This window comes from Tursiops truncatus, chromosome 15, assembly GCF_011762595.2.
Source record: "Tursiops truncatus isolate mTurTru1 chromosome 15, mTurTru1.mat.Y, whole genome shotgun sequence".
Lineage (NCBI taxonomy): Eukaryota > Metazoa > Chordata > Mammalia > Artiodactyla > Delphinidae > Tursiops > Tursiops truncatus.
In genome coordinates this window covers 37,200,666-37,228,335 of record NC_047048.1, presented here as the reverse complement: position 1 = coordinate 37,228,335, position 27,670 = coordinate 37,200,666, and the positions used below count along the sequence as shown (strand labels likewise).

General features: G+C 63.3%; 1 protein-coding gene across 16 annotated transcripts; it reads left to right on the top strand.

Moving 5' to 3' along the window:
* CACNA1H (calcium voltage-gated channel subunit alpha1 H) lies at window positions 1-27,670 on the top strand. 16 transcript variants are annotated; one of them, XM_073792510.1, is made up of 32 exons: window positions 8-1,230; window positions 1,336-1,469; window positions 1,961-2,058; window positions 4,202-4,361; window positions 4,715-5,033; window positions 5,162-5,254; window positions 6,415-7,192; window positions 8,378-8,820; window positions 10,724-10,875; window positions 11,648-11,833; window positions 12,549-12,666; window positions 12,962-13,117; window positions 13,303-13,393; window positions 13,551-13,759; window positions 15,357-15,767; window positions 16,277-16,377; window positions 16,540-16,663; window positions 16,742-16,810; window positions 16,933-17,117; window positions 17,395-17,521; window positions 17,720-17,845; window positions 18,073-18,162; window positions 18,379-18,571; window positions 19,176-19,193; window positions 20,361-20,512; window positions 21,336-21,445; window positions 21,646-21,779; window positions 21,977-22,051; window positions 23,553-23,691; window positions 24,380-24,494; window positions 24,586-25,290; window positions 25,894-27,670. In XM_073792510.1, the coding sequence occupies exons 1-32, from the start codon at window positions 1,138-1,140 to the stop codon at window positions 26,887-26,889; spliced, it is 6,900 nt and encodes a 2,299-aa protein (XP_073648611.1). In that variant the 5' UTR covers window positions 8-1,137; the 3' UTR covers window positions 26,890-27,670. The 16 variants fall into 16 exon arrangements, 11 of the variants coding, with proteins under 11 accessions (XP_073648618.1, XP_073648620.1, XP_073648617.1 ...); XM_073792513.1 differs by lacking the exon at window positions 19,176-19,193 and having other exon boundaries at window positions 9-1,230; window positions 18,379-18,598; window positions 24,586-25,018; window positions 25,133-25,290; XM_073792516.1 differs by lacking the exon at window positions 19,176-19,193 and having other exon boundaries at window positions 3-1,230; window positions 18,379-18,598; window positions 24,586-25,018; window positions 25,894-26,255.

The following is a 27,670-nucleotide window of genomic DNA, read 5'->3' as shown; positions in this document are numbered from 1 at the left end:
ACATGGGGGTGGTGTGTGGGGTACAAGGAATGCCTCCAGGGCCCTCCCATCTGACGGGCACTTACCTGCATCCAGGAGTTTGGGTGAAGCCCCAGTCCCCCAGCTGGGGATCCCCCCCACGCAGCCTATCCCCCATCGGGCAGCCCCTGGGTCACCTGCCTGGGGTGTGGGTCCCTTCCTCATACATGACACGGCCGGCCCACCACAGGGCTCCCCGATCTCCTGATGAGCCAACGGAAGCGAACATGGGGTGCACCCCTGTCTGGAGACAGCCACTGAGGGCGTCATAGCCAAAGTAATGCCATGGCCTCTGTGGCGCCACGGTGCCACCTGGTGGCCACTCCCAGAATGGCTGAGCATTCTGGGATCCTGGGTGACTTTTCGTTCTGAGGGCCAGCGACCCCACAGGGTGGCCAGGTTCACACAGCACAAGGGAATGCAGCCCTGGCTGCTGGCCCGGCGCCCTAAAGTCCTGGCTGGATACCCTCCTGCCAAAGGGAAGACTCTCCTGGACAGGACCCTTCACGGGCTGGCGGCTTCCACTCCCAGGACTAACTTGGGGCGGAGGGTGTCCTCACTCACCTGTCCTTCGTCCATGTCCCGGCCCCCTTCATCTGGGCACACAGTAGGGCTGCGGGTCCTCCGGGCCCAGGCACTGAGCTGGGCTCAAGTCCACATTGCTCATCGCCCATCGCTGTGGTCAGGGCGTTCTCCTTCTGCTGGGGTCACGGAGGGTTTCATGCAGGGCCAGGGGGAGAGGTCTTCAGGGCTGCCCTCATGAGGTGTCTGTGGTACTTGGGGTCCCAGCTGGACAGTGCTGGTGAGACTGCTAATTTGAGGGGCTGATCTCAGTTTAGGGCATCACAGTTGGGGGAGTCTGGCAGAGGGGCAGTGGCTGGCCTCCCGCCTCCATCCAGGGTCCTGCTGTACATGAGGGGTTGGCAGCAGTGTCCAGAGGCCGGTGTTGGGGGTCTGTCCCTCACTGCCCAGCTGATGGCCTGGGCACGGGGGCGCGGATTTTGAGGGACTGTCCCTGTGGCAGCTGTAGGGGGTGCTGGGGGTGGGTTCTGGGGCTCCCCCACCTGCCACATGGACCCTTAACTCGGCACCTGCCCCACATGGTTCGAGCACGTCAGCATGCTGGTCATCATGCTCAACTGCGTGACCCTGGGCATGTTCCGCCCCTGCGAGGACGTCGAGTGCCGCTCGGAGCGCTGCAGCATCCTGGAGGTGGGCGGGGCAGGCGGGGCGGGGCAGGCGGGGCGGGACTGGCCACAGGTGACCTGGGCTGGGTGTGAGGGGTGCAGGCCCAGCTCTCAGGCCCCTCTCCTGCAGGCGTTTGACGACTTCATCTTCGCCTTCTTCGCGGTGGAGATGGTCATCAAGATGATCGCCCTCGGGCTGTTCGGGCAGAAGTGCTACCTGGGCGACACGTGGAACAGGCTGGACTTCTTCATCGTCATGGCGGGGTATGGCCCTGCCCCACCGCAGACCAGACCAGGGCGGCCCCTGCGCCTGGCCAGGCCTGGCTGGGAGCCCTGCCCCCCTCAGACCCCATGGCAGCCCCTGGGTCCCCCAGGAAGAGGGATGGGGAGGTGTACTCAGGTGGTGCTGGGTCTGGGGGGTAGCTGGGTCTGGGGTGCCAGGGGCAGGACACTTGTCCAGGGCTCCCTGTGCCAGCACCAGGGACAGCAGGACAGACACAGGGTGATGGAGTGGCCTGTGAGTGGTGAGGAGCCCCCAGTGGTAACCTAAGGTTATACTTCCCCTGCGCTGGAGCCCACGCCAGGCTGGGTGCCTGGTGTGGGGACCAGGCCTCTGGCATGTGCTCACCTGCCCTGGGCCTCCTGGCCTCAGCTGGCAGGGTGCCCTGGAGAGAACCGTGTGCCCGCTGGCCTGGCTCTGACCCCAGAGCACCTGTCGGCCGCCTGAGCGCCCGTTCCCTCTGCCCCGCTCCTAGCATGATGGAGTACTCTCTGGATGGACACAACGTGAGCCTCTCGGCCATCCGGACAGTGCGTGTGCTGCGGCCCCTCCGTGCCATCAACCGTGTGCCCAGTAAGTGACTGTCACACCCGGGCCTGGGACAGGCGTGTCCTGCCAGCCCTGATGAGAGCTTTTGAGGACCCACTGGGGCACAAGGCCAGTAGGCCACACTGCCTGTGTGGCGTCTGGACGCTCTGGCCCCAGCCCAGACCCCAGTGCCGGGGTAGGAGAGGCTGGCCTCCTGCCACTCGCCATGGGAACCTGAGGATTTGCCACTGCTTTTCTGGGGAGGACAGAGCAACCCTGGGCCGAGTTGGGGTGTGATGCGCAGTCAGACTGTGTGGGGTCCCGACTCCCCACAGTGCTGCTGAGTGACAGGGGCCATTCTGAACCTCAGATTCCTCATCTGCACAGCATTTGGGGTCGTGCCCGGGAGCTGTGCAGGACTTGGTTGCTCTCTTGTCTGTCCCACCCTGGTTCTCAGGTCTGAGTTCTGCCAAAGGGTCTGGTGCTCAGGGAAGGGTGGAGAAGCTTCCAGGGGATCATGTGGCTGCTCGTTTGGAATGTGGTCTGTCCGGACCCAGGTCATCTGCCCACATGGGGCTGTTTGGGAGTTTCTGTGTCTTCCAAGTCTTCAGGGATGTGATCGAATTCAGCCGTTAATTTTCCTGGGGTTGTGTGTGGGTGGTGCCCGTGTGACTGTAAAGTGAGTATACACACACGTGCATGTGGGTCTGTGTGTGCTGTGTAGGTGTGCACAGCCTTTCTGGCTGCCTGGCCTGGGTCCTGGTGGCCTCAGCACTGAAGTCTGGGTGGTCAGGGTGTGTCCTGTGGCCCCTCCAAGAAGTCATACACCCCCAGTGTGGGTCACTCCCTCCCCCTGGGGCTGTCAGCTCCACCAAAGGGCAGGTGGGTGAGGTTTATGCTGTGAGACCCCTGGGCCTTCCTTCTGCTTGCCACCTGGCTATACCCTCAGGGATCAGACAGGGCTCAGATGCTATGTGATCCTGGGCAAGTACTGTACCTCTCTGAGCCTCGGTTTACCCAACTCTGAATATGATCCTCCTCAAGGATGGCTGTGGGTTGAGGTGAGGTGTCACACGTGGTTCTTGGCTCTGTGCCCAGCACCATCAGGCACTCAGTCTGCTCACCTGGACCCCCTTTCAGTGTGTGAAGTGATAATACAGCCCCTTTCACAACACAGATCTTCACTTTTCAGACCAAATGCCAGCAGCTTGGCCTTGCTCTGGGGACATGCCCTGGTCCCAAACAGGACCATGTGCCCCTCGCAGTGAGCCCCCAGTGTCTCAACTCTGGCTGCCTGGGGTCCACTCTGACGCTGGACCACATGTGGCCTTTTGAGCCAGCTGCTGTCTGGCCAGGGTGGTGCTCACTTTGTCCCTGATGAATCTTCCTCCTGGCCATTTCTGAAACTTAAGTGCTTCTCCCAGCTGTGATTCCCCGCTGTGACCCCAGGGGTCCCACCTCTGCCATCCAACAGCTCCAGGGTGCTCTCCACGAGGCCCCCTGGCTCAGCCCCCTGGCCCAGGGCTCTGCCTGCACCCTTAGGTCAGCTCTTGCTTGTTTCTGGAAACAAGTCTTATCTTCACTGAGGTCTGGGACGGGGGCAGGCCCGGGACCAAGGGGCGCATGGGGCTTGGCTGACCCACTCCCTCGAATAATTGGTGTACACGCAGCCCATCGCACCCAGGAACAAGAGCTTCAAAACTGCCTCTCAAAAGCCGCTTCCTGCCCTGGGGTGCCCATAGCCCCTGCTTCCCCTCCAGTGCAGGGCTCTGCTCAACGTGATTCTCACAGAGAATGGAAAGAACCGCTGGTTCCTGAACCCAGTATCTGCTGCAAGACCCCCAGGCTGCTGCTCGCATGCAGGAGCCTGGGGCCGCGGGACTCCTGGTCTGGTCACCCTGGGGGCCTGCCTGGCTGCAGTGTGTTCCCATACGGCATTCGCAAGGATCAGGGACCTCCCGCCCTGAGCCCCTCCAGGCCATGGCCTTGCTCCCCTCTGTGGTGTCTTACCGCAGATGTTTGTCCTTTGGGGCGTGCTGGACTTGGGGGGGCCCAGCTCATGTCCCTCACAGAGGTGCTGGTGTCCATCTGTGAATGGCAGAGGGCTCAGGGCTCCCAGGAGGGCCTGGCGCCTCAGGGATTACCAGGAGGGCTCTGCTGCACTGACCGGCTGCCCTGCCACCTGCAGGCATGAGGATCCTGGTCACGCTGCTGCTGGACACGCTGCCCATGCTCGGGAACGTCCTCCTGCTCTGCTTCTTTGTCTTCTTCATCTTCGGCATCGTGGGTGTCCAGCTTTGGGCTGGACTGCTGCGCAACCGCTGCTTCCTGGACAGCACCTTCGCCAGGTGCAGGGGCCCTGCCCACCCTGCAGGACATGCCCCAGTCTGCTCTTCCCAGGGCCTGCCCCCAGAGGCTCCTCCTCTAGCAGGCTCCTCCCCCTCCAGGCCCCTCCCCTCCCCACCCAGAGGTTCCTCCCCTAACGGGCTCTTCCACCAACAGTCTCCTCCTTCTCCAGGCTCATCCCCTAACAGGCCTCCTCCAGGCCCTGTTCCCAGGGACACACCCTTCCTGGAGCAGCACTAGCACTGGTGGGCCTGGGTCTGTCTCTGTTACTTTTGGTTTTTATTTGTGTTTCTATCTCTGTCTGACTGTGTCTGTTTGTCTGTTTCTCTCTGTCTCTCCATCTCTGTGCCTTCAGGAACAGCAACCTCAGCTTCCTGCGGCCATACTACCAGCCGGAGGAGGGTGAGGAAAACCCCTTCATCTGCTCCTCTCGCCGGGACAACGGCATGCAGAAGTGCTCGCACATCCCCAGCCGCCGCGAGCTGCGCGTGGAGTGCACGCTGGGCTGGGAGGCCTATGGGCAGCCACAGGCCGAGGGCGCAGGTGGCACGGGCCACCACACCTGCATCAACTGGAACCAGTACTACAATGTGTGCCGCTCAGGCGACTCCAACCCACACAACGGGGCCATCAGCTTCGACAACATCGGCTATGCCTGGATCGCCATCTTCCAGGTGGGCTCTGGGTCTCCCCTGCACTGGGCGCCCAGCACGCGGGGCCTGGGGGCTGGTACCAGGCAGGCGTGGAGGGCCCACTGCCCTCTCAGGGCCGTCCGTGTGTCCAGCCGCCTGCCCCCCACCAGGTGATCACGCTGGAGGGCTGGGTGGACATCATGTACTACGTCATGGACGCTCATTCCTTCTACAACTTCATCTACTTCATCCTGCTCATCATTGTAAGTGCAGGGGCGGAGTGGGATGCACGGGGCGAGGGGTGGGGGGGCGCCCCCGCTTTGCGACAGCCCTATCTCACATCCCAAGCTCCTCCTCTGTTAGCAGGCATCGTCCTGTCCCCGGGGTCCAGCGAGATCCTGCTTGTGCCCCTGGTGCAGCGCCGTCTTGGCCTTTGCTGGCCCTCTTGGGTCCCTGCACTTGACTGAGCTATAGGGCAGGGCGGGGGCAGCAGAGACCCAGGGCCGTCGTGTCCAGGGCAGGTGGGTGGGGGCCCTTGGTGGAGTTGGGGGGAGACTCTGTCCAGCCCCAGGAGGAGGTGGGCAGGGTTGGGAGGACAGAGAAGCCTGTGTGTGTGGGGAGGGGAGAGAGACCTCAGACAGTCCTTCAGGCCCTCCCATGGCCAGGTCCTATCAGGAGGCTGCAGGAGAGTCAGGATCACCTGTTGGGGTCACAGTCCCCCCACAGTGTACATGGGCTCTCAGCACAGTTCTCCACAGTATAGGTGTTTCCCCCAGGCACGGCCCTCCACAGGGATTGTGGCCCCCAGGGGTGGCCCTCACTTGGTTCTCTCAGTGGCCCCTGGTGCCTGGGGCGGGGTTTGAAAAGACCAGCAGTGAATTAAATCAGGCACCTGTCCTGCCTTATCTCAGACCATAATCACAAACAGCAGAGTGTCACCCGGTGACCCTGCCACAGAGGACAGTGCAGCCGTGGGGGCTGAGGAAGACCTGACCCGGGCGGGAGGGTGTGGCTGGGGACAGAGCTGAAGGACGAGGGGACAAACCACACAGATGACGGGAAGGCGGGTCTCCCCACATGTCCTGCAACTGTCCACAAACAGGCAAGGAGCACCTACCCTGCACCACCCATCCCAAATGCTGGGGCTCAACATCGGATCAGCAAGGACCCTGCCCATCACAGGGTGCCCTGCCGCCGCCGGCTACCCTGGGGCCATATCCCGGGCCCCTAGAACGGGCAGCGCACAGTGGGGCTCAGTATTTCTCTCATCAGGGGCTTGATTGTTGTGTAGAAACCACAGCTGCTGTCCTGGTCTCCTGCCCTGCCCAGTCCTGACGCCCAGGGCGGTGGGTCCCAGTGTCCCCGCTTCCCTGCCTCCCTGGGGCACTCGTCCGGTGAGCTCGCTGCCTCCCGCCCGCCACAGGTGGGTTCCTTCTTCATGATCAACCTGTGCCTAGTGGTGATCGCCACGCAGTTCTCGGAGACGAAGCAGCGGGAGAGCCAGCTGATGCGGGAGCAGCGGGCCCGCTACCTGTCCAATGACAGCACGCTGGCCAGCTTCTCAGAGCCTGGCAGCTGCTATGAGGAGCTCCTCCGGTACGTGGGCCATGTGTGCCGCAAGCTGAAGCGCCGTGGCCTCCGCCTCTATGCCCGCTGGCAGAGCCGCTGGCGCAAGAAGGTGGACCCCAGCGGCGCGCCGCACAGCCAGGGCGCTGGGCGGCGGCCACGGCGGGCGGGAGGGCGCGCCACCTCCATCCACCATCTTGTGTACCACCACCACCACCACCACCACCACCACTACCACTTCAGCCATGGCAGCCCACGCCGGCCAGGCCCCGAGCCAGGCGGCAGTGACACCAGGCTGGTGCGGGCCGGAGCACCTCCCTCGCCCGGACATGGGCCCCCTGACGCTGAGTCAGTGCACAGCGTGTACCATGCAGACTGCCACGTGGAGGGGCCACAGGAGAGGGCCCGGGCGGCACATGCTGTGGCCACCGCCGCCGCCGGCCTCAAGCTGGCCACTGGGCTGGGCGCCATGAACTACCCCACCATCCTGCCCTCGGCCGCAGGCAGTGGCAAAGGTGGCCCCGGGCCCAAGGGGAAGCGTCCTGGTGGACCCCTGGGAACCGGGGGGCACAGCCCACTGAGCCTGAGCAGCCCCGACCCCTGCGAGAAGATCCAGCATCTGGTCGGGGAGCACGGTAAGGACCTCACCCTGTGGGGAGCAGTGGGGAGTGGGGGATGGGCTCCTGGGACATCCCCGCCTGTGTGTGAACCCTCGTGAGTTCAGCCTTCCTCCCTTGGAGCCCTGGATGAAGGGAAGAAGGTGGGGGAGGTCCTGGGCACCTCAGATGGGAGAAGGTGCCCCCCCACCTCCATCCATCCTGTAGCCCTGAGCGTTTGCCACGTGGAAATAAGAATTCTGAAGCTAGAAAAAAAAAACCTGGGGCTGTGCTCCATTGCCCACGCCTGGCCCTGAGAGGGACCACCTGTCCATGGCCTGGTCATTTCTCAGGAGGAGTGGCCAGCCCCCTTTCTAGGTGGGGAGACTGAGGCTGGGGCAGAGGGAAGGGAAAGCCGAGGTCACAGAGCTCCCAAAGGCCGAGGAGAGAGGGGCCGGGGTGCCTCCCAGTATACTCGGTCCTCCCACCTGAGGTGCCGGCCTCACCCACCTGGGACGGGCAGGACACTGCGACCCCAGACACTGGCGTCCCATGCAGACTGAGGCCCTCCCAGGTGGCATGCGCGGGCAGTAGCCCTCAGGGTGCCTGGAGTGGGTAGAGGTGTGTGTGTCCTCACACAGTGAGGCACTGTGTCAAAATGCATGTGCCTATAGTCCTGCACTGCCCACTGGGGCAGGTTGGCCCCGCAGGGCTCCTGGCTGTGGGGCGTCTAAGCCGCCGCCGGTGCAGTCACCTGGGCCCCAGAGACTCAGCCGGGCAGGCAGCACCGAGCGACGATGGCTCCTGCGCGTCGTGACCTGGAATGTTCCCAGTCACGTCATCCGTTTAACGTGACTGCTGGAAAGTGGCTCACGTCACATTTCTGTGGACCGCGTGGCCCCCTGGTGGATGAGCCCCTCTGCCTCTTTTTAGCCTTGAGTGAACAGAGAGTACCTGTGCAGGGCGTGCATGTGCTCAGGTGTGAGTGCCCAGGCGTGGGCATGTGTGTCTGTGCATGTGCTCAGGCGTGTGCCGAGGTGTGTATGAATGTTCCCACATGTGTACATATACCCAGGTGTGAGTGCCCAGGCGTGTGCATGTGTACGATGTGCATGTCTACACAGACACCGTTCACCCCATGGCAGCCTGCTTGTGCATGTGGGTCCCAGGCACCTGGTGTTGCAGCTGAGCGGCCTGAGGCTGCCCACATCCTTCTCCCTGCAGGACTGGGCCAGGCCCCCAGCCGTCTGTCAGGCCTGAGCGTGCCCTGCCCCCTGCCCAGCCCCCAGGCGGGCACGCTGACCTGTGAGCTGAGTAGCTGCCCGTACTGCACCAGCGCCCTGGAGGACCCCGAGCTGGAGTTCAGCGACTCAGACAGCGGAGACTCGGACAGCAACGGGGTCTACGAATTCACACGGGATGTGCGGCATGGAGACCGCCGTGACCCCATGCAGCCACCCCCAGCGGCGGACACGCCAGACTCAGGAGGAACGCGGCGGAGGGCACAGCGTCGGGCGGTGGCAGGCGAGCAGGGAGGGCTGGGCCGTGTCTGGGCCTCCTTTAGCGGCAAGCTGTGCCGCATCGTGGACAGCAAGTACTTCAACCGCGGCATCATGGTAGCCATCCTCACCAACACGCTGAGCATGGGCATCGAGTACCATGAGCAGGTAGGCGGCCCGGTGCACCCTCCAGAGGTGAAGTGGGCCTGAATGGACAGCCCTTGGAGCGACCCCCGGGGAGCACGTTCCTCGTGTCTCCTTGAGACTTCAGTCTCTTACAGGGCCCCACAGAGGGGTTTCTGGGGGATGGGGAACAGGGATGGCGTTAGAGCTGAATGTCAGCTGTTGTGGCAGTTTTTATCAGCCACTCAGCAAACGCTCATGCTTCTCCTTGGCTGGGCCTCTGCTGAGGGGTGAATGGAGAAACCGTGGCTCCCGCCTGGAGGTCCTCCTGTCTGGGGTGGGGGTTTGAAATCACAATCCCAGAGGCAGCAGGGGGCTGAGGGCGCTCACCAGGCCACCCAGTGCTCTTCTCAGGATGGGACTCCCACAGCCCAGCTCTCACAGAGAGTGGCCCCCCCTTACATGAGCCAGAATGTGCCCACTGGAATGCCCCTGGGTGGCCCGGAGAGGCCAGTGGTATGGAATGGCCCCCAGAGGAGGAATTGTATGTGTGGTGCCTGGCCCCCCAGTAGCCCCTGCCCGGGACTGGGGCCTCGCCAGGGAGGAGCAGCGGCTGGGTCCGGCAGGGAGAGGGCGTCCACTCTGGGGACCGAGGCCAGTTCACTTTTTTTTTTTTTTTTTCCTGTTTTGGCTGCATTGGGTCTTCATTGCTGCATGCGGGCTTTTTTCTCTGGTTGCAGAGATCAGGGGCTACTCTTCGTTGTGGTGCACGGTCTTCTCATTTCTGTGGCTTCTCTTGTTGTGGAGCACGGGCTCTAGGGACACGGGCTCCAGTAGTTGTGGCTCGTGGGCTCTAGAGCGCAGGCTCAGTAATTGTGGCACACAGGCATAGTTGCTCCATGGCATGTGGGATCTTCCCGGACCAGGGCTTGAACCCATGTCCCCTGCATTGGCAGGCGGATTCTTAACCACTGCACCACGAGGGAAGCCCCGCGGCCAGTTCACTTTTTAATGACCAGGTTGCCTTCCTCGTTTTCCACCCTCTGGGCTTTTCAAGTCATTTAAGCTATGTTCTTTCATCCTGGAGCAATTCAGGGAAAATGCCAGCAGTGTTAGCCTCCAGCAGACCCGGCAGGGAGGTTCTCTTTGTGAGGGTGAGACCTAGGCAGGGACAGCAGCAGGCTGGAGGGAATCCCCGGCAAGGAAGAGCCTCTGCACACACACGTGTATACACACACGCACGTGCACACACGCACATACGCAAGGTTTACCTGTGCAGATGTGGACATGTGTACAGATGTGTACACGTGGGAGGCCCTGTGCACATGCACGGCACATGCAGGTACATGCAAACTCACATGTGCGCACAAACAGGCCACACACTGGCACACACACATACCAGCATTTACACTGGTGCAGGTGTGCACGCACACAGGCGGGCCAGCACATCCCCAGTAAGAGAGGGACCTCTGGGGCCTTCTGCTGACAGGGAAGGGTGTGCAAGGCCACCAGGGATCAGGGCAGCTCTTGGGAGGCACCAACTGTGTGCCCTGCACTCCGTGCACCCACATGCCCACCCTGGAACCCTGAGGCAGATGCTCCAGCCCCTTTTCCCATGGCCTGTGCTTGTGGGGTCTGGGGAAGTCTGTGGACTGTTTCTCAGACATGCTGGTGGGAAGGTCAGGCAGGGCCTGGGGAGGGCCAGGGACAGTCAGGGCCAGACAGGGAGGGCCAGGCAGGTTGGGGTCCAGCTGGAGGGGACATCGCTGGGGTCCTTGTTTTCTCCTCCAGACAGCAGCCAGTTGGGCTCCTTCTGAGATGCTGCCACAGCTCCTTGGCCCCTTGATGCAGACTTACCTGCTCCTAGTTCAGTGGAGCAGTCCCCCACCCCTGCTGAGGGGCACTGGGAGCCGTGGGTGGGCCCTGATGACGTCTCTGCTGCCCGCAGCCTGACGAGCTGACCAACGCCCTGGAGATCAGCAACATCGTGTTCACGAGTATGTTTGCCCTGGAGATGCTGCTGAAGCTGCTGGCCTTTGGTCCGCTGGGCTACATCCGGAATCCCTACAACATCTTTGATGGCATCATCGTGGTCATCAGGTGGGTCCCCACCGCCTGGGAGCCCACAGGGGCCGGGGAGGCTCTGGCTCGCCAGTGTCAGGAGACAGCCCCACACACATAGCAGAGTCCTAGCCAGCAGGAGAGGCCCTGCCAGCAGCATTTCATGGGATGGGATGTCTTGGGGCAGGATCCCCACCCCTCCCCACAAGCACTGTCGGGTACACACAGGTATGTCAGCTGCATCTCAGGTGGAAGTTTGTAGAACCTAGTGGAGCTGTTCCCTGCAGGAACAGAGTGGGCACTCAGTGGCCCTTCAGCCTCACAGCCGGACTCCACTCAGGGCTCAGAACCTTTGAGGAAGGCCAGCTTGCCTGAGGGGTGTCTGCTGCAGCAAAATCAACACAGAAATGAATTGGAGAATCTGGGGGAATTCCCTTCCCCAGGAGGAAGCAGGGCCCTCAGGAGTCAAGGGATCCCCCACTCTAACAAGAATAGACAAGCCAGGCACAGCTTGAAAGGCGGAGGAGCAGGAAAGGCCCTCACTTGAGAAGCTTCTGACTGGGCAGCTTCTAGGGGTCGGGCAGCCAGCAGGACAGCAGCTGATTAGGAGGCTTCAGAGATGTCACCGCCATCCCTCAGCCCTGTCGATGCCTTGATGCAGCTGAACCTGCTCCCAGAGTGGGGTTGAGTGGAGGCCACAGTGGCTCCCAGGCTGGTGTTCCTGCTTCTGGGAAGCGGGTATCCCAAGGTCAGGGTGGGCACAGGGATGCGCGGCCAGAGAAGGCCCCCCTGAGCCTCGGCCTGCCCACAGCGTGTGGGAGATCATCGGGCAGGCAGACGGCGGGCTGTCGGTGCTGCGGACCTTCCGGCTGCTGCGGGTGCTCAAGCTGGTGCGCTTCATGCCCGCGCTGCGGCGCCAGCTGGTGGTGCTCATGAAGACCATGGATAACGTGGCCACTTTCTGCATGCTGCTCATGCTGTTCATCTTCATCTTCAGGTGGGCGCGCCCGGTGGGCAAGGTCTGGGGCACTGAGCACATGCCTGCCCCCGAGGGGAGGCCCCTCCCACCGCGCTGGCCCCGTGCTGTGGCTTTGGGGCCCGGGGTGCCAGGAGCTTCAAAGTGGCAGCAGAAACTCAGTCACTGGTTCCTTTTGACAGGACTGACTGGGCACCTTCTGTGCCAGGCACCGGCGTACTGGGCTCTGCTCCCACGGCTCATAGCTGAGTGGGGTGATGGGACCGGCCCCCAGATGGATGGATTGGGGATCGTGCCCTCCCCAAAAGCCAAGAATGAGGGAGGCAGAGAAGGGGCGGGGCAGCCAGGCTGGAGTTTCTTGCTTCAGCTGCTGTTTGCTGAGCCCTTGCCGTGGGCCAGCTTGGCCCGGGGCCTCAGGCCTTGGGGAGGGGGCTAGGGCAGAGGGCAGCCCCAGGTAGGCTGGGTGAGACAGGCACCTCAGGTCCTGGCTGCTGCATGAAGCCAGAGTGGCCTCTGGTTGTCCCTCCTACTGCTGGCCTTGGTCTTCCCACCTATACAATGGAAACAGCTCGGCTGTGGGCACTTGGGAGGCCCCTGCAAATCAGAAAGCTGGGGGTCCGGGGGGAGGTGTAGAGGAACAGCTGCTGGGTGTGGAGGTGACCAGGCAGCACCCCCCATATCCCTCCACTTGTGCCTCCTCCCCCGCACTCACCGCATCCCTGTCTGCCGCCCTTAGCATCCTCGGAATGCACCTGTTTGGCTGCAAATTCAGCCTGAAAACAGACACTGGAGACACGGTCCCTGACAGGAAGAACTTTGACTCCCTGCTGTGGGCCATCGTCACAGTGTTCCAGGTAAAGCCAGGTGGGGCCGTCCCCTCATGTACATGGTAGTCCTTGGAGAGCCACAGCCCTGCTCAGAACAGCCCCAGGGCGGGCCGAGGCCTGTCCAAGGCCACAGTGAGTGACGAGCTGTGAACAGCAGCAGGGACATTGATTCTGGCCCCTGGGGTGGTGGACCTGGTCTCACTTGTCCAGAGCTCCTTCTGGTCCTAAGGGCCTGTCAGCATTTCTACAGCCAGACCCACCGTCCTGGCACCCCCTCGGCCCCATGTTGGGCCCACTCTGCCCCGCCACCCCTTTCCCCCAGATCCTCACCCAGGAGGACTGGAACGTTGTCCTCTACAACGGCATGGCCTCCACCTCCTCCTGGGCTGCCCTCTACTTCGTGGCCCTCATGACCTTTGGCAACTACGTGCTCTTCAACCTGCTGGTGGCCATCCTTGTGGAGGGCTTCCAGGCGGAGGTGAGGGGGGCTTCCAGGGGAGGCAGTGGGAGCCAGGCACATTGGGCAGACCAACATGGAGAGAATTCCGTCCTCCACCCGCTGGGCCCTTCCGTCCACACCTGCCCCCGTGCTGGCCTGGCCTTCCTGTAGGGGGGTTCCACCTGAGGGGAGCCTCACGTGTACTGTGTGCTCCTCGGGCACAGGGTGATGCCACCAGGTCCGACACAGATGAAGACAAGACCTCTACCCACTTGGAGGAGGACTTGGACAAGTTCAGAGACCTCAGGGCCACAGGTGCGCATGCGGGTGAGGGGGCGGGGCGGGGACAGGATGGAGAGGGAGCTGCCTGCCTGTCTGGGCACAGCTGGGACTCCTGTGGGCGGGTCCTGGGCGGGCAGATTATCCTTCCTGGGAGCCCTGCAGGCTCAAGCGGCCTCCTCCCCCCACCCAGAGATGAAGATGTACTCGCTGGCGGTGACCCCCAACGGGCACTTGGAGGGCCAGGCCAGCCTACCCCCTCCCCTCATCATGCGCACGGCAGCCACACCCATGCCCACCCCCAAGAGCTCCCCACACCTGGATGCGGCCCCTGGCCTCCTGGACTCACGACGTGGCAGCAGCAGCTCCGTGGACCCCCAGCTGGGGGACCAGAAGTCTCTGGTAGGGATGGTCCCCCGCCCTGGCCTCAGGGCACCTTCAGGCTCCACCCACCCAGTTCCTTAGGCCTTCCCCAGAGATGAGTGAGGGTCCCGCACACACACCCCCAGTCATACCCCAGGAATCCCTTGGCCCTGAGTGCTTTGTTTTCTATAAATGGAGCCAGAAACTGCCGTTTTTATGGGAGGAGTATGAACAGACGAGTAGACTGTCAGGCCGGAAGTTTATCTTCCAATTTGCAATCATAGATAAAAGCTGGCAAAGCGCACAGCATACAAGATGGGGAAAACAGAGAAGGATGGCAAAAAGGTGTAAAAAACTGAGTATGTGGGACTTCCCTGGTGGCGCAGTGGTTAAGAGTCCTCCTGCCGATGTAGGGGACACAGGTTGAAGCCTTGGTCCAGGAAGATCCCACGTGCCGCGGAGCAACTAAGCCCGTGTGCCCCAACTACTGAGCCTGCGCTCTAGAGCCTGCGAGCCACAACTACTGAGCCTGTACTCTGCAACAAGAGAAACCACCGCAATGCGAAGCCCGCGCACCGCAAGGAAGAGTAGTCCCCGCTCGCCGCAACTAGAGAAAGACTGCGTGCAGCAGTGAAGACCCAACCCAACCAAAAATAAAAATACAAAAAAAAACTAAGGATGTGAAGCAGGTGACAGAAGCCGGGTGGAGAGTTCCGTGCATCACGACCAACAGCACGCTGTGGAGCTGGAGCCCACAGGGTGTTTCCAGACAAACCCAGAAAACACCACCCCCAGCAGACACAGCCAGAGCCGGCTTCTGGGCTTCTCAGAAGGGCCCGGGAGGGGTGGGCAGAGCAGGACAAGCTAACCGTGGAGAGAAAGCGCAGGGATATGAACCTGGAGGAAAGTCCAGGCAAACCATCAAGGCAGGACGATCGTGTGTTGGTAACAGAAAAGGTGCAGGGCTGAGCCTTGGGTGGGCCGAGTGATCTAGCAACAAGATGCATCACAGCCAAGCTGCTAGGACGCTCTGGGAGGAGGACAAGGGCTGTTGAGCCAGGATTCCAGCTCAGCTCCTGCTGGACCCCTGAGGTGAAAACGATGAAGGGCAAAGAGGGTAGGTGCAGCAAAGGTGAAGTCCCCGGACCACAGTCCAGTTTATCTCCTGGATAAGCAGCACCCGGCTTCTCTTTGTGAGTCCAGAGTCTGCCAACTAGAAACTGATGTGGGGCCCCGCCCCAGAGATCCAGTTCAGCTGCTCGGTGGCATCTGAGGATGCCTGGTCCGTGGCTGGTCCCAGGCCCGCTGATAACCTTCGCCCACCCTCTGGTCCTCGAGCAGGCCCGGGAGGCCCACTCAGTGCTCTTGACGCTTGCTGGCCGTCTCTCCAGCTAGCTGTTGACCCACTGTGTGCCACAGGTGCCCCACTGAAGGTTCAGTGCCGCTAGTGTCTCTCCTTAGCAGGGCTGTCTGCTCGTTAAAGGAGATGATCCATGTACAGATGTCACGCATGGGTTTAAATGGTGATGCCATTGGATGCGAAAGGTCCCTGTGCCAGGTGCCCCTGAGGCCAGGATGTTTGGGGGTAACTTGGGGGGGGGCGTCCGACCTGCTCACTCCTGCCCCCTCCCCGCAGTCCAGCCTCCGCAGCTCGCCCTGCACCCACTGGGGCCCCAACAGCGCCTGGAGCAGCCGGCGCTCCAGCTGGAACAGCCTGGGCCGCGCACCTAGCCTCAAGCGCAGGAGCCAGTGCGGGGAGCGTGAGTCGCTGCTGTCCGGCGAGGGCAAGGGCAGCGGCAGCACAGACGAGGAGGCCGAGGACAGCAGGCCTGGTGTGGGAGCCTCGCCAGACACACGTGCCACACTGCTGCGGCGCACCGAGTCCCTGGACCACCGCAGCACGCTTGACCTGCGGCCCCTGCGGCCGGCTGCCCTGCTGCCCACCAAGCTCCACGACTGCAACGGGCTGGCCCTGCCCAGCGAGTTATTCCTGCGCATCGACAGCCACAAGGAGGACACGGCCGAGTTTGACGATGATGTGGAGGATGTGAGTGGGGGTGGGCCTCACGTCAGCCCCTCGCCTCCCCCTGTCGTGGGCTGGTTTCCCAGGTGGGGACTCGGGAGCAGCGTTCGTGGGAGGCCCTTGGGACGGGGGAGGGAAGCAGGACAAGCTGGGCAGGAGCTGATCCGACTGGTGTGGCCTCAGCTGATCCGCAGGGAGCTCTGGAGTGGGATTCGCCCCAGGGTCAGCCCCACCTCCAGCTGAGGGCTTGCTCTGAGCTGGAGTAGGTCAGCCAAGGAGAGCCCCATGGGAGGAGAGGGGAAGAGAGCAGAACCACCTTCTCAGCTAGGCACTTCTGCTGCCCTGGACAGTTTTGCTGGGAGGCCCACCTGGGCAGGGATCTGAGGATGGCCACTTACCGGCACCCCCCTGGACTCCCAGCGTAGGTCCCTCATCCAGTGCCCGGGTGGGTGGACAGGGCTGAGCCTGAAGGCAGGAGAGGCTGGGGGCTGCCCAGGCTGGGAGGGGCCCTGAGGACCCCCCCCCCTCCCCAGAGCTGCTGCTCCCGGCTGCAGAAAGTGCTGGAGCCCTACAAGCCCGAGTGCTGTCGGAGCCGCGAGCCCTGGGCCCTGTACCTCTTCTCCCCACAGAACAGGTATGGGGCACACCTGGGAGAAACCTGGGAAAGCTGACCCCTCCCTCTGGGCCCCTGCGTCCCTACCACGTGGTGAGCGCTGTGCTCCTCCCCTGGGACCTTGGGGACGGGAAGCAAGGGCTTGGCCAGGGCTGTCCCTGAACCCCCACCCCCGGCCCCCAGGCTCCGCATCTCCTGCCAGAAGATCATTGCTCACAAGATGTTTGATCACGTCGTCCTGGTCTTCATCTTCCTCAACTGCATCACGATCGCCCTGGAGAGGCCCGACATTGACCCCGGCAGCACCGTGAGGCGCCCTCCTTGCCTGGGAGGGGTGGGGTCCCGCCGTTGCGGCTGGCCCCTTCCATCATCCTGTCCTCTGCAGGAGCGCGTCTTCCTCAGCATCTCCAACTACATCTTCACGGCGATCTTCGTGGCCGAGATGATGGTGAAGGTACAGGGTGTCCAGGGGAGCCCAGGCATCTGTCCATCCGGCCTCACAGCCCTGCCCAGTGGCCCCACCCTGGCCCCGTGTGCAGCACGTATGTCCACCAGCCCCTCCTCTGTACCCACTAGGTGGTGGCCCTGGGCCTGGTCTCTGGTGAGCATGCCTACCTGCAGAGCAGCTGGAACATACTGGATGGGCTGCTGGTCCTGGTGTCCCTGGTTGACATCATCGTGGCCATGGCGTCGGCCGGTGGTGCCAAGATCCTGGGCATCCTGCGTGTGCTGCGCCTGCTGCGGACACTGCGGCCCCTGCGGTAGACTGGGCGGTGGGGCAGGGCCTGAATCGGGGATCGGAGCAGGGCTGGGGAAGGATGGGGTGGAGTTTGGGGAAGGTAAGGGTATGAATGGGCGGGGCTGTGGCTGGTTGGGGTGGGGCCAGAGGGTGGGGCGGAGCCAGAGGGTGGGGCAGAGCTGGGGAGGGAAAGGGCCTGGGGCCAGCAGGGGGTGGGGTCTTTGCAGCGCAGGGCTTTCTGTCTGGTGGCAGCTCCCTTGGGTGGGCTCAACAGCACATTTCTTCTGCTCCTCGTGCAGGGTTATCAGCCGTGCCCCAGGCCTCAAACTGGTGGTGGAGACTCTGATATCGTCACTCAGGCCCATCGGAAACATTGTCCTCATCTGCTGTGCCTTCTTCATCATCTTCGGCATCCTAGGGGTGCAGGTGCGTGGCTCTGCTTGTCTGTGGGACGGTGGTCTGTGGTCAGCAGCAGCATAGCAGCCCCGGGAGGGCCAAGGCCCAGGCAGGCAGCGAGAGAGACGTTGCTCTCTGTCCGGCTGCTCTGGGAGGCCCTGTGGGGGTGGGTCTGGAGCGTGGGGGTGCAAGGCCTGGCCCTCTGGGTGACTACCCCGCCCTGGTCAGCTCTTCAAGGGGAAGTTTTACTACTGCGAGGGCGCTGACACCAGGAACATCTCCACTAAAGCCGAGTGCTGGGCTGCGCACTACCGCTGGGTGCGACGCAAGTACAACTTCGACAACCTGGGCCAGGTGGGCAGGGCTGGGGGGTGGGGTGGTGGTCGGGATGGGGGGCAAGCCTGGCGGGGGTGACCTCACCTAACCTCGTCCTTATCTGTAAGGTGGGAGCGGCATGGCAGGTCTGCGAGTCGTGGGTGGGTCTGCTGTGTGTGGGGCTGTGGTAGGGGGTGTGGTCCTTTGGGGCGTCTCCCCAGCAGGAGGCCACGTCCAGAAGTAACCACCTTGCTCTGGCCTCGCAGGCGCTGATGTCCCTGTTCGTGCTCTCATCCAAGGACGGATGGGTGAACATCATGTACGACGGGCTGGACGCCGTGGGCATAGACCAGCAGGTGCAGTGGGCGGTGGGCAGCCCTGCTCCTTCAAGCAGACCTTTCTTCCCGTGTCCTTTGGTCATCTCAGGGAATGTCCCCCGAGAGGCCGCATTTGGCCTCTGAGAACTTCTGGAGAGTTCCACGTCGGGGGTCAGAGCTACCCTGCAGGCAGAGGCCATGCCCGGGAGGGGCGCCCTTGTGGGCAGGCACCCACGTGCCACTCCTGTGCCGCAGCCGGTGCCCAACCACAACCCCTGGATGCTGCTCTACTTCATCTCCTTCCTGCTCATCGTCAGCTTCTTTGTGCTCAACATGTTCGTGGGCGTCGTGGTGGAGAACTTCCACAAGTGCCGGCAGCACCAGGAGGCCGAGGAGGCGCGGCGGCGGGAAGAGAAGCGACAGCGGCGCCTGGAGAGGAAACGCAGGAGTAAGGCGCTCCCGGTGGCGGTGGCGGGTCGGTACCTGCGCGTCACCCCAGCCTTTTCCACCTGCCTGAGGCCCCCCTTTTGCCTGTGGGAGGGTGGCTGGGGACCGGGGGACCAGCCAAGGGGTGGCTCTGAGACCCGGCTGCTGCTGGCCTAAGCCCGGGTCTCCCTTGTGCTCGGCGCAGGGCTGTGCAGGCAGCAGCTCAGCAGCCTGGCCCCAGAGCCCCCTACCTGGCCCCAGTCCCCTTGCCCCACCCGCAACTCCGGCCTCACCGAGTGACTCTACACGCTTGCCCTTCTTGCCCTCAGAGAAGGATGGCTGCAGCAGGAGGTGGGGTCCCTTCCCAGGAGGTACAGGGGATGGATGAGGCCCCAGTTCCCACCCCCCACCACCGCAAGGGCAGGTTCACCCCATGAGTTTTCACGCCACGGTGGGGGGAGCAAGCAGAGCCATCCAAGACAGAGAGAGGGTCTTAGAAAACCCCACCCAGCTGGGGAGCAAAGAGGGCCTCTTCCAGGAGAGGCTGCTGAGCTGCCCGCCCACCCCATGGAGTCTCCTAGCCCTGCCCACCGCGGCCAGCTCAGACCATCTCCTTGTCTTTCCAGGCACTTTCCCCAACCCAGGTACCTGCCCCCGCCCTGCATGCCTTAACCCCCACTTCTGCAGGCCACTGCACAGGGCTGCGGACTGGCCTGACCTCCATCCCTCTGCCACTGCCACAGGGAAGGGTGGACATCGCAGGCGGGTGCCAAGCCCACTGGGGTCCACCGCAGGGTGGGCACGGGACGGCTGGGGTGGGCGCCGGGCGCCAGTGGGAGGAAGGGTTGCTGGCTCGCCTGCCTGGTGTCCATGCTGCTGCCTTCAAGCTCGTGTGTGTTCCTCCGCCCGGCCTGCATGCCTGACTGCTTCTCTGCTGCACTCTGGGAAGCCTGCCGGCCGGTGGCTACTCCATGTCCTCAGTGCTGGCCTGGCCCAACTGGTCACTGGCCCCTTTGGCTGCAAGAGCTGAGCCAAGCTTTCTAGTGACCGCATGCCAGACCAAGGAGCATGCGGGCCCCAGGGAGGGGTCGGTTCCCGTCGGCCCCCGCTCTACCTGGTCCCTGCCCACGGGCTTCTATGGCCGAGGTGGGTCCCCTATGCAGTGGTGGCAGCTATGCGCTCACCCAGTGGGAGCTCAATGGGCACTGATCTGCCCTAAAGAGTTAGAGCAGATGGAGCATTTAGTGCAGACAGACCTGCTGGGAGATGCACAACCTCCCCCCGCCACCCAGGTCATGGCCATCAACCTCAGATGTACCAGAGAGTGGGCAGACTCCAGACAGCAGGCAGTTGCCCACTGGCCTCCTGGAGTACAGGGAGTGGAGGGACTCTGGGCCTGGGGGCCAGGAGGCAGCACATGCCCAGCCTGGAAGATGGGGGTGTGGTAGCCACTCTGCCCTGCCCCCCAAGAAAGCTCCCATCTGCCCACCCTTCATCACTGAGGTGTCTCTGAACCCTGATGCCAGCTCAGGAGAGTAGATCACACAGGCCCTGGCTTGGGAGCTCCCGGCAGGGCGGGGTTTGGGCAGGGCCCCACGGCAGGACGCAGGTGGGGTCTCAGCTTCCAGGCCCACTCCTGGGGTCTGCCCTGGGGCTGGGGCCCTCTTGGTGGAGTAGGTCAGTGGGTGACCTGCCCCTGAGGCCCACGTCTGAGCCTGGGCCCTCCCCCAGCACCTCTACCCTCCAGCCCCTGGGAGGCAGCCCTCCCACCCCACCCCACCCACCCCCTCACCATGGCCCTCTTCCCACAGAGGCCCAGCGCCGGCCCTACTATGCGGACTACTCACCCACGCGTCGCTCCATCCACTCTCTGTGCACCAGCCACTATCTGGACCTCTTCATCACCTTCATCATCGGCGTCAACGTCATCACCATGTCCATGGAGCACTATAACCAGCCCAAGGTGGGGTTCGCTGCCTGGATACCCCACCCACCCTGCCTCTAGGCCTGCAGCGGGGAGGGCCGCGGCTGGGGTCCATTGCTCAGTGAGGTGGTGCCACACTAAGAACTGGGGGCCCCAGGTCTGCAGCAGTGCCTGAGCCCTCACCGGGGTTTATGGGGTACATGGATGTGTGGCTGGAACAAAGGGTCCTCCTTCCTTTAAAACCAGTGGAAACTCCCAGGGCACATCTGCCCCAAGGGCCTCCCCAACCCCATGAGAAGTCCCATCCAAAATGCTGGCTAAGGGAGTGTCCCCGAGTCCAGCAGCTTCCCAGACTGTGGATTTCACAGTCCAGGAAAGGCCAGACTGAGAGGGGGAGATGTCCTCTGATCGCATCGCCACCATTTCATTAAAGACGGGGACGCCCCCTCCTCCTAGAACAGCAGAGAGCCTCTGACTCTTTGGCTGAAGCTGAGCCCATCCGGAGGGCTGGCCCCTGCCCTGGGCTGTGGGTGGCTCTGGTCCAGGCAAGGCCAGAAGTCTGGGCTCCGAGGGGCAGGTTCCCCCACCTGGGAGTTGTCCCCAGAATGCCGCGAGCGTAAATCCAGGCGGCCCTCCCCAGCCCAGCACAGACCTGCATCCAGTAATAGCTGAGACCTGTCCCGTATCTGAGGAGGTGCCCAGGTCAGCAGAGGAGAGAGATGGAGCAGGGTGGACAGGGCACAGGTGCGGGGGCGGCGGGGGCGGGGGGGGCGTCCAGTGCTGCAAGGGGGCAGGAGGATGGGTGGGAAGGGGCAGCCGGCCAGGGAGCCTGACACTCAGGAGCCTGACACTCCATCCCCAGTCTCTGGACGAGGCCCTCAAGTACTGCAATTATGTGTTCACCATCGTCTTCGTCTTTGAGGCCCTGCTGAAGCTGGTGGCGTTTGGGTTCCGGAGGTTTTTCAAGGACAGGTGTGTGGAGCAGGGGCAGGAAAGAGCCGTGGCCTGAGGCCTGCCCAGGTGACGGTGCTGAGTAGAGGTGCAAGATGCCCTGTGGTGACACCAGGACATTTCCAGGGGACAGGGAGGGGACTCCTGGTGCTCTGAAGGGCTAGGGGTGCTGGGGAAGAGGCAGTGGCCAGCACTGAATCATGCCTGCCCGCCCGGCCCAGGTGGAACCAGCTGGACCTGGCCATCGTCCTGCTGTCCATCATGGGCATCACACTGGAGGAGATAGAGATGAACGCGGCGCTGCCCATCAACCCCACCATCATCCGCATCATGCGCGTGCTGCGCATCGCCCGCGGTAGGCCGCCCGCCTGTCCCGCCAGGGTCTCCGGGCTGTCAGGAGGGCCGGTAGACAGGGCTCAGGGGTCCACCTACCCCGTGTCGTTCCTCAACCCGCACTGGTGCGTCATGCTGGTGACGGGAAGTGGGGGGACGGGTGGTCCGGGTCTGGCCGGCCCCACCCCCTCCCCGCTAATGCTCGGCTCCCGGCCCTAGTGCTGAAGCTGCTCAAGATGGCCACGGGTATGCGGGCCCTGCTGGACACAGTGGTTCAGGCGCTGCCCCAGGTAGGTCGGCAGCTCGGGGGCTGGGCCTGGGTCTGGCTTCCCTGCTCCTAGGGTGGGCATCACAGACACCCCCAAGAGGACAGGCTGCAGGGAGGGCCTCACTCACTGTCAATCAGCACTCGTTCACCTGGTCGCCCCGTCTCGTGGCAACTGCAGTTACCAACCCCGCTCCCTGCCGGGTGCAGGGAGTAACTGAGCTGCTGGGCTGTGCTGTGAGAGGGGCGTGCTGCCTGCCTTCCGGGCCTCAGTCTAGTCTCTCTGGGGAAGACCAATGCCCAGTGCCCATATCCCCCAGTGCAATTCTGGACGCAGTGGGATTTGGGCAGAGGGCAGAGCCTGTGGCAAAGGTGTGCTTGTCGAGTTTGGAGGACCACACCCAGGGCTCAGGTGTTGGCCACAGGCCTCTCTCCTCTGGAGCCAGTTCAGGCCCTGCGACCTCGCGTCCTGTGCCCAACAGCCACCACACTGATCCTTTGTGGTCTCTTGAGCTGAAAGTCTTATTTCCCCATCTGTGCAGTACTCAGTCCCTCTGCCAGTCCACCTGACCAGCCATCCGTCCACATGTCCATCTGGCCGTGGATCTAGCCCTCTCAACTAGCCTTCCAGCTACCCAGCCACCCACATGTCTGTCTATCCATTCACACAGCTGTCTGTCCACCCATCTACCAGGTGTCCAGCTGTCCAGCATCCAGCCCTCCTGGCCAGCTGTCTGTCCACCAGCCCAGCATGTTTCTATCCACCCAGCTGCCTCCCCAGCTGCCCACTAACCCCCCAGCCCTCCACGCCCTCCACCTTCAGCCGGCCCCCACTGGTCCCCTTAGCAGCATTCCTCAGACCTGAGTTATACTCAGCTCTCCTTGCAGCCTGCCCAGTGTCTGTGGGAGTGACGGGAAGGGGTGGGGGTGGAGGATGGGAAACCCGGGCCTGGCCACGCCCCAGTGCCATGCCTCTGGGGGCCGGAGCAGGTGCTGGAGAAGAGGGGGAGCAGCCACATCAGGGTGAGGAGGCGTGTGAGGGTGCCCCTGCGCCGCCCCCCCACCCCATAGCCCAGAGTGAGCGTGAGCAGACGCTGGGAGGGTGGGCGGCAAGTTCACAGCAGAGCCTCGGGCAGGGGTCAGACCAGACCTCACTGTCTGCAGAGCTTCAGCCTTCACCTTGAGGTGGGGACCCTGAGGCTGGAGGCAGGCCCTGCACAGAGTCCACCAGAGCCCTCGGGAGGCCTCCCAGGTTCTGGGGAGCAGAGGAGCTGGAGGCAGCACCCTGGGTGCCGGGTGGGCATGAGGAGCCGAGCAGGGGCAGAGGCCAGCAGAGGGGCCTTGGGCACCAGGCAGGACAGGGAGCCCTGGGGGCCACAGGAGCTCCGAGGCCAAGAGGGATGGATTAAGAACAGGGCTCAAGGCAGTCCCCAGGAACTTGATGCCCTGCTGGGCGGGTCTTGGGTAAAGGGGGGTGGGGTGAGACTGAGGCCCCACTGACCTCATTCTGCTTCTCTCCTATGTAGGTAGGGAACCTCGGCCTGCTTTTCATGCTCCTGTTTTTTATCTATGCTGCCCTGGGAGTGGAGCTGTTTGGGAGGCTCGGTGAGTGCAGCCGCGCCGTGGCCCACACTCCAGACACGGGGTCCCAGAAGGCGCAGCATCACGCGTGAGCACACAGCCCGCGGATGGCTCCGGGTGCTGGCCAAGCTGAGGCCCTGGCCCCTGCTCCTGTCAGCCCTTCACTGTGAGGTGACTTGGCACATGCGAAAGTGCTGTGACAGACGCATGACGTGCACACAGACACGCACATGTGTTCATACCCAGGCCAGGAGGACAGAGCTGCACATGAGTGTGAGTGCACGTGCCCACACGCAGGTGTGACCTGAACTCCACCTGGTCCCCAGGGGACATGCTGCAGCAAGTCCTTAATTGTCACCAAGGATTTCCTCAGACCCCCAGGCGTGAGGCTCTGGCTAGTCCGGGCAGGGGTCCGTGGGGACCTTTCGTGGCAGCCCAGACCCTGTGGGAGCACCCTTCCTTTTGGGTGTCAATGAAGGCTCAGTGGGTTCAAGGGTCTGCCCAGAGGGGCTCCTCAGACCCAGCAGCTAGTGCCCCACAACCTGGATCTGGGCCGCCTCATGCCCAGGGCAGCCCTGTTACTCCTCAGAATAGAAGGGGGGCATGCTGATGCAGAGCTGGGCCTGTGCTGAAGGCATCCACCTGCCAGGGCCCCTGAGCTGTGCCACCACCCTGCATCCCAGAGGAGCGTGCCTTTCTCCCTGTGGGAGGGCAGGGCCTGTGTGCGGACTGGCCCCGACAGGCGGGCTGACCAGGTCCCTCCCGGCAGAGTGCAGTGAGGACAACCCCTGCGAGGGCCTGAGTAGACACGCCACCTTCTCCAACTTTGGCATGGCTTTCCTCACACTGTTCCGCGTGTCCACGGGGGACAACTGGAACGGGATCATGAAGGTACCGGCCCACGCGGTGGGCGGGGCGGTGGGAGTCCACGAGAGGCCCCGCAGACGGAGGTGGGAGCCTGCCCGCCGCCCTCCACCCGCAGGACACGCTGCGGGAGTGTGCCCGTGAGGACAGGCACTGCCTCAGCTACCTGCCGGCCATCTCGCCCATCTACTTCGTCACCTTCGTGCTGGTGGCCCAGTTCGTGCTGGTCAACGTGGTGGTGGCCGTGCTCATGAAGCACCTGGAGGAGAGCAACAAGGAGGCCCGCGAGGATGCCGAGCTGGACGCGGAGGTCGAGCTGGAGATGGCGCAGGGGCCCTCTGCCCGCCCCAGGCCCACGGCCCTGCCGAGCCCAGGTGCCTCGCCGGACGCCCCCAACCTGCTGGTCGTGCGCAAGGTGTCTGTGTCCAGGATGCTCTCACTGCCAAACGACAGCTACATGTTCCGGCCCGTGGCACCCGCTGCGGCCGCTCATCCCCACCCGCTGCAGGAGGTGGAGATGGAGACCTACGCGGGCGCCTCGGGCACCTCGGGTACAGCCCCATGTGGAGACAGCCAGGACCTGGGCGGGCGGGGCCGGCCAGGGCCGGCAGGGGCAGGGGTGGGGCCAGCGGCGAATGCACATTTCAGGCACCTTCTTGCCCCAGGCCCAGTCACCGCCCACTTGCCGCCTGTGGAGTCCTGCCCATCCCTCCAGGTCCCGTCGGCTATGTCCTCCCCGGCCAGGGGCGGCGACACCCTCCGTGCCCTGACCCCTCTGGGTGCAGCCCGCTCCCCTAGTCTCAGCTGGCTGCTCTGCACACAGGTAGGAGGAGACTTCCGGTCCGCAGCTGAGGCCTGGGGGCTCCGTGGGGGTTCCCTCCCCTTTTGAAGGATGAGTGACAGGGACATTGGGGAAGTAGGCGCTGTGTCCCTGGAGCCTGTGATGATGCCACCTGGCCATGGGGACCCGTGTCCCCTCAGGCGGCAGCCTCGCCCTCCCTCAGGCCCCCCCAGCAACCTTTCCTGTGGGCCTGGATGTACCCACAGACCACTCTCACCTGAGACTTCGGCCCCTCTCCCTTCCTCCCTCCTTGAGGTGTCAAGCTGAGCTGGTGGTGCCAGGCAGGCAGTGGTTGCAGCCTGGCTCTGTGCCCCATCGGGTCTCCAGAGGCCCATGGCAGATTCTGCCCATGGAAGCTTGGGCTCCAGCCCTCTGCTCATCACGGCCCCTTCCCAGCATGGCCAGCGTTGGTGGGGGCCCCTACACTAGGGTTGGGGGACAGTGCTTCCACACCAGTGCCTCGCAGCCCCATCTCACCCTGGCCCATAGCCTTGGGGGTCACGAGGTCTTCCTGGCCTGTGGTGGGGGGTGGGGTCCCTGTTGCCTGGGCTCTGGCTGGTCTCATATGACTCCATGTCTTTGCAGGAGGTAGTCTGCACAGAGTCCCTAGAAGGGCAGGTCGATGGTCCCAGGGACAGCAGCCCGGGCTGGGGAGAGCCTGGTGGGAAGACCCCAGTGAGGCAGGCGCCCCTGGGGCCCTCCTTGCGATCCCCACCCTCTTCCCCGCGGCCCACCAGCATCCGCATCCGCAAGCACACTTCTGGACAGAACTACATCTCCAGCCGGCCACCGGTCCTGGGCGCAGAGGAGGCTGAGGCCCCAGACCCGGCTGACGAGGAGGTCAGCCACATCACCAGCTCTGCCCACAGCCCCTCGGCCTCACCTGCTGCCTGTGGGGTGGTGGGCGGTGAGCCAGACCTGCACAGGCTCTACAGTGTCAATGCCCAGGGCTTCCTGGACCAGCCAGGCTGGGCGGACGAGCAGAGGCGGCCCTCCGTGGAGCAGGGCTGTGGGGACAGCTGCCCAGAGGCCGGGGAGGTGAAGACCCGGGCCCTGGAGGCCGAGCTGGCCCTGGGGGCACGCAGGAAGAAGAAGATGAGCCCCCCCTGCATCTCCATAGAGCCCCCCGCGGAGGACGAGGGTGCGGCCCGGGCCCCTGCAGCGGAGGGCGGTAGCACCACCCTGCGGCGGAGAACCCCATCCTGCGAGGCTGTGCCCCACAGGGACCCCCTGGAGCCCACAGACAGTGCAGGGTTGGACACTGCCGCCAAGGGGGAACGGCGGGTCCAGGTCCCCTGCCGCACGGAGCACCTGACCATCCCGAACTTTGCCTTTGAGCCGCTGGATGTGGGGGGCCCCAGGGGGGACCTGTTCTTGGATGGTGGCCATGGTGTCGCCCCAGAACCCAGACCTTCCTCCTCAGGCATCACGGCACCTCCCGAACCCCAGCAGACGGAGCCTCCAGTGGCCTCGGGAGACCCCCCAGAGGAAGGGTGGGGGCTGCACCTCACAGTCCCTGAGAGCCCACTGAAGAAGGGGTCCACCCCAGTCCTGGGTGACAGTGTGGACAAGCCCGTGTAGCTCGGGGTGCAGTGCCCACAGGCTTTGGCACTGGGGTTGGGGTGCACCCAGCAGGGTGGTGGCCCAGGCAGGGTTACACGTGGACCCTGGGTCCGGCCCCACTGAAGGCAAAGGTGCCGGAAGGATGTCATAACAGGGAGAAGGAGGCAGATGCAATTGTGGGCGAAGTGGAGCAGGGGGAGCCCACAGCCCGAAGCCTCAGTTAAAGTTGGGGATTTCCGAGTCTGCTGCCATGGTCCCAGGCCGTGCCAGTAGCCTGGTCAGCAGTCCCATAACGAGAGCTATGTCCAAGGGACAAGGACCAGAGAACACCAAAAGTAGAAAGGCAGAGGCCACCTAGCAGAGCCCCATTCTCACATCCGCTTATTTTTATACATGCTTAGGGCCATTTATGCCCTCCAGCTTCATCCCCAAGGCCACCGTGGTCACGCTTCACGTTGCTCACAGTTTGAGTTCTCATCCATTTGTCTCCACTGCTCATTGCTGTCTCATCCCCCCTCCAATACCCACTGCCCACCGTTCTGTCCCCCTCAGGATTCCGGAGAATGCTCTTGACTCCGGTCTCTGGGAAACAGCTGGTCACCAGGGAGTGGGGACCATGCAATAAGACCCTCACTGCCCGTGGGGCTTGGGCCGAGAGTTTCAGCTGATGCCCCCTTGTTTCATTTTGTTTCTGTTATAAATTCAGGTTAAACATTTGCAATAATCCGATGCAGAAAACTCGGCTTCTCAAGCCAAGGGGAGGGGAGGGGGGCAAAGCAGAGTGGAATAAATATTAACT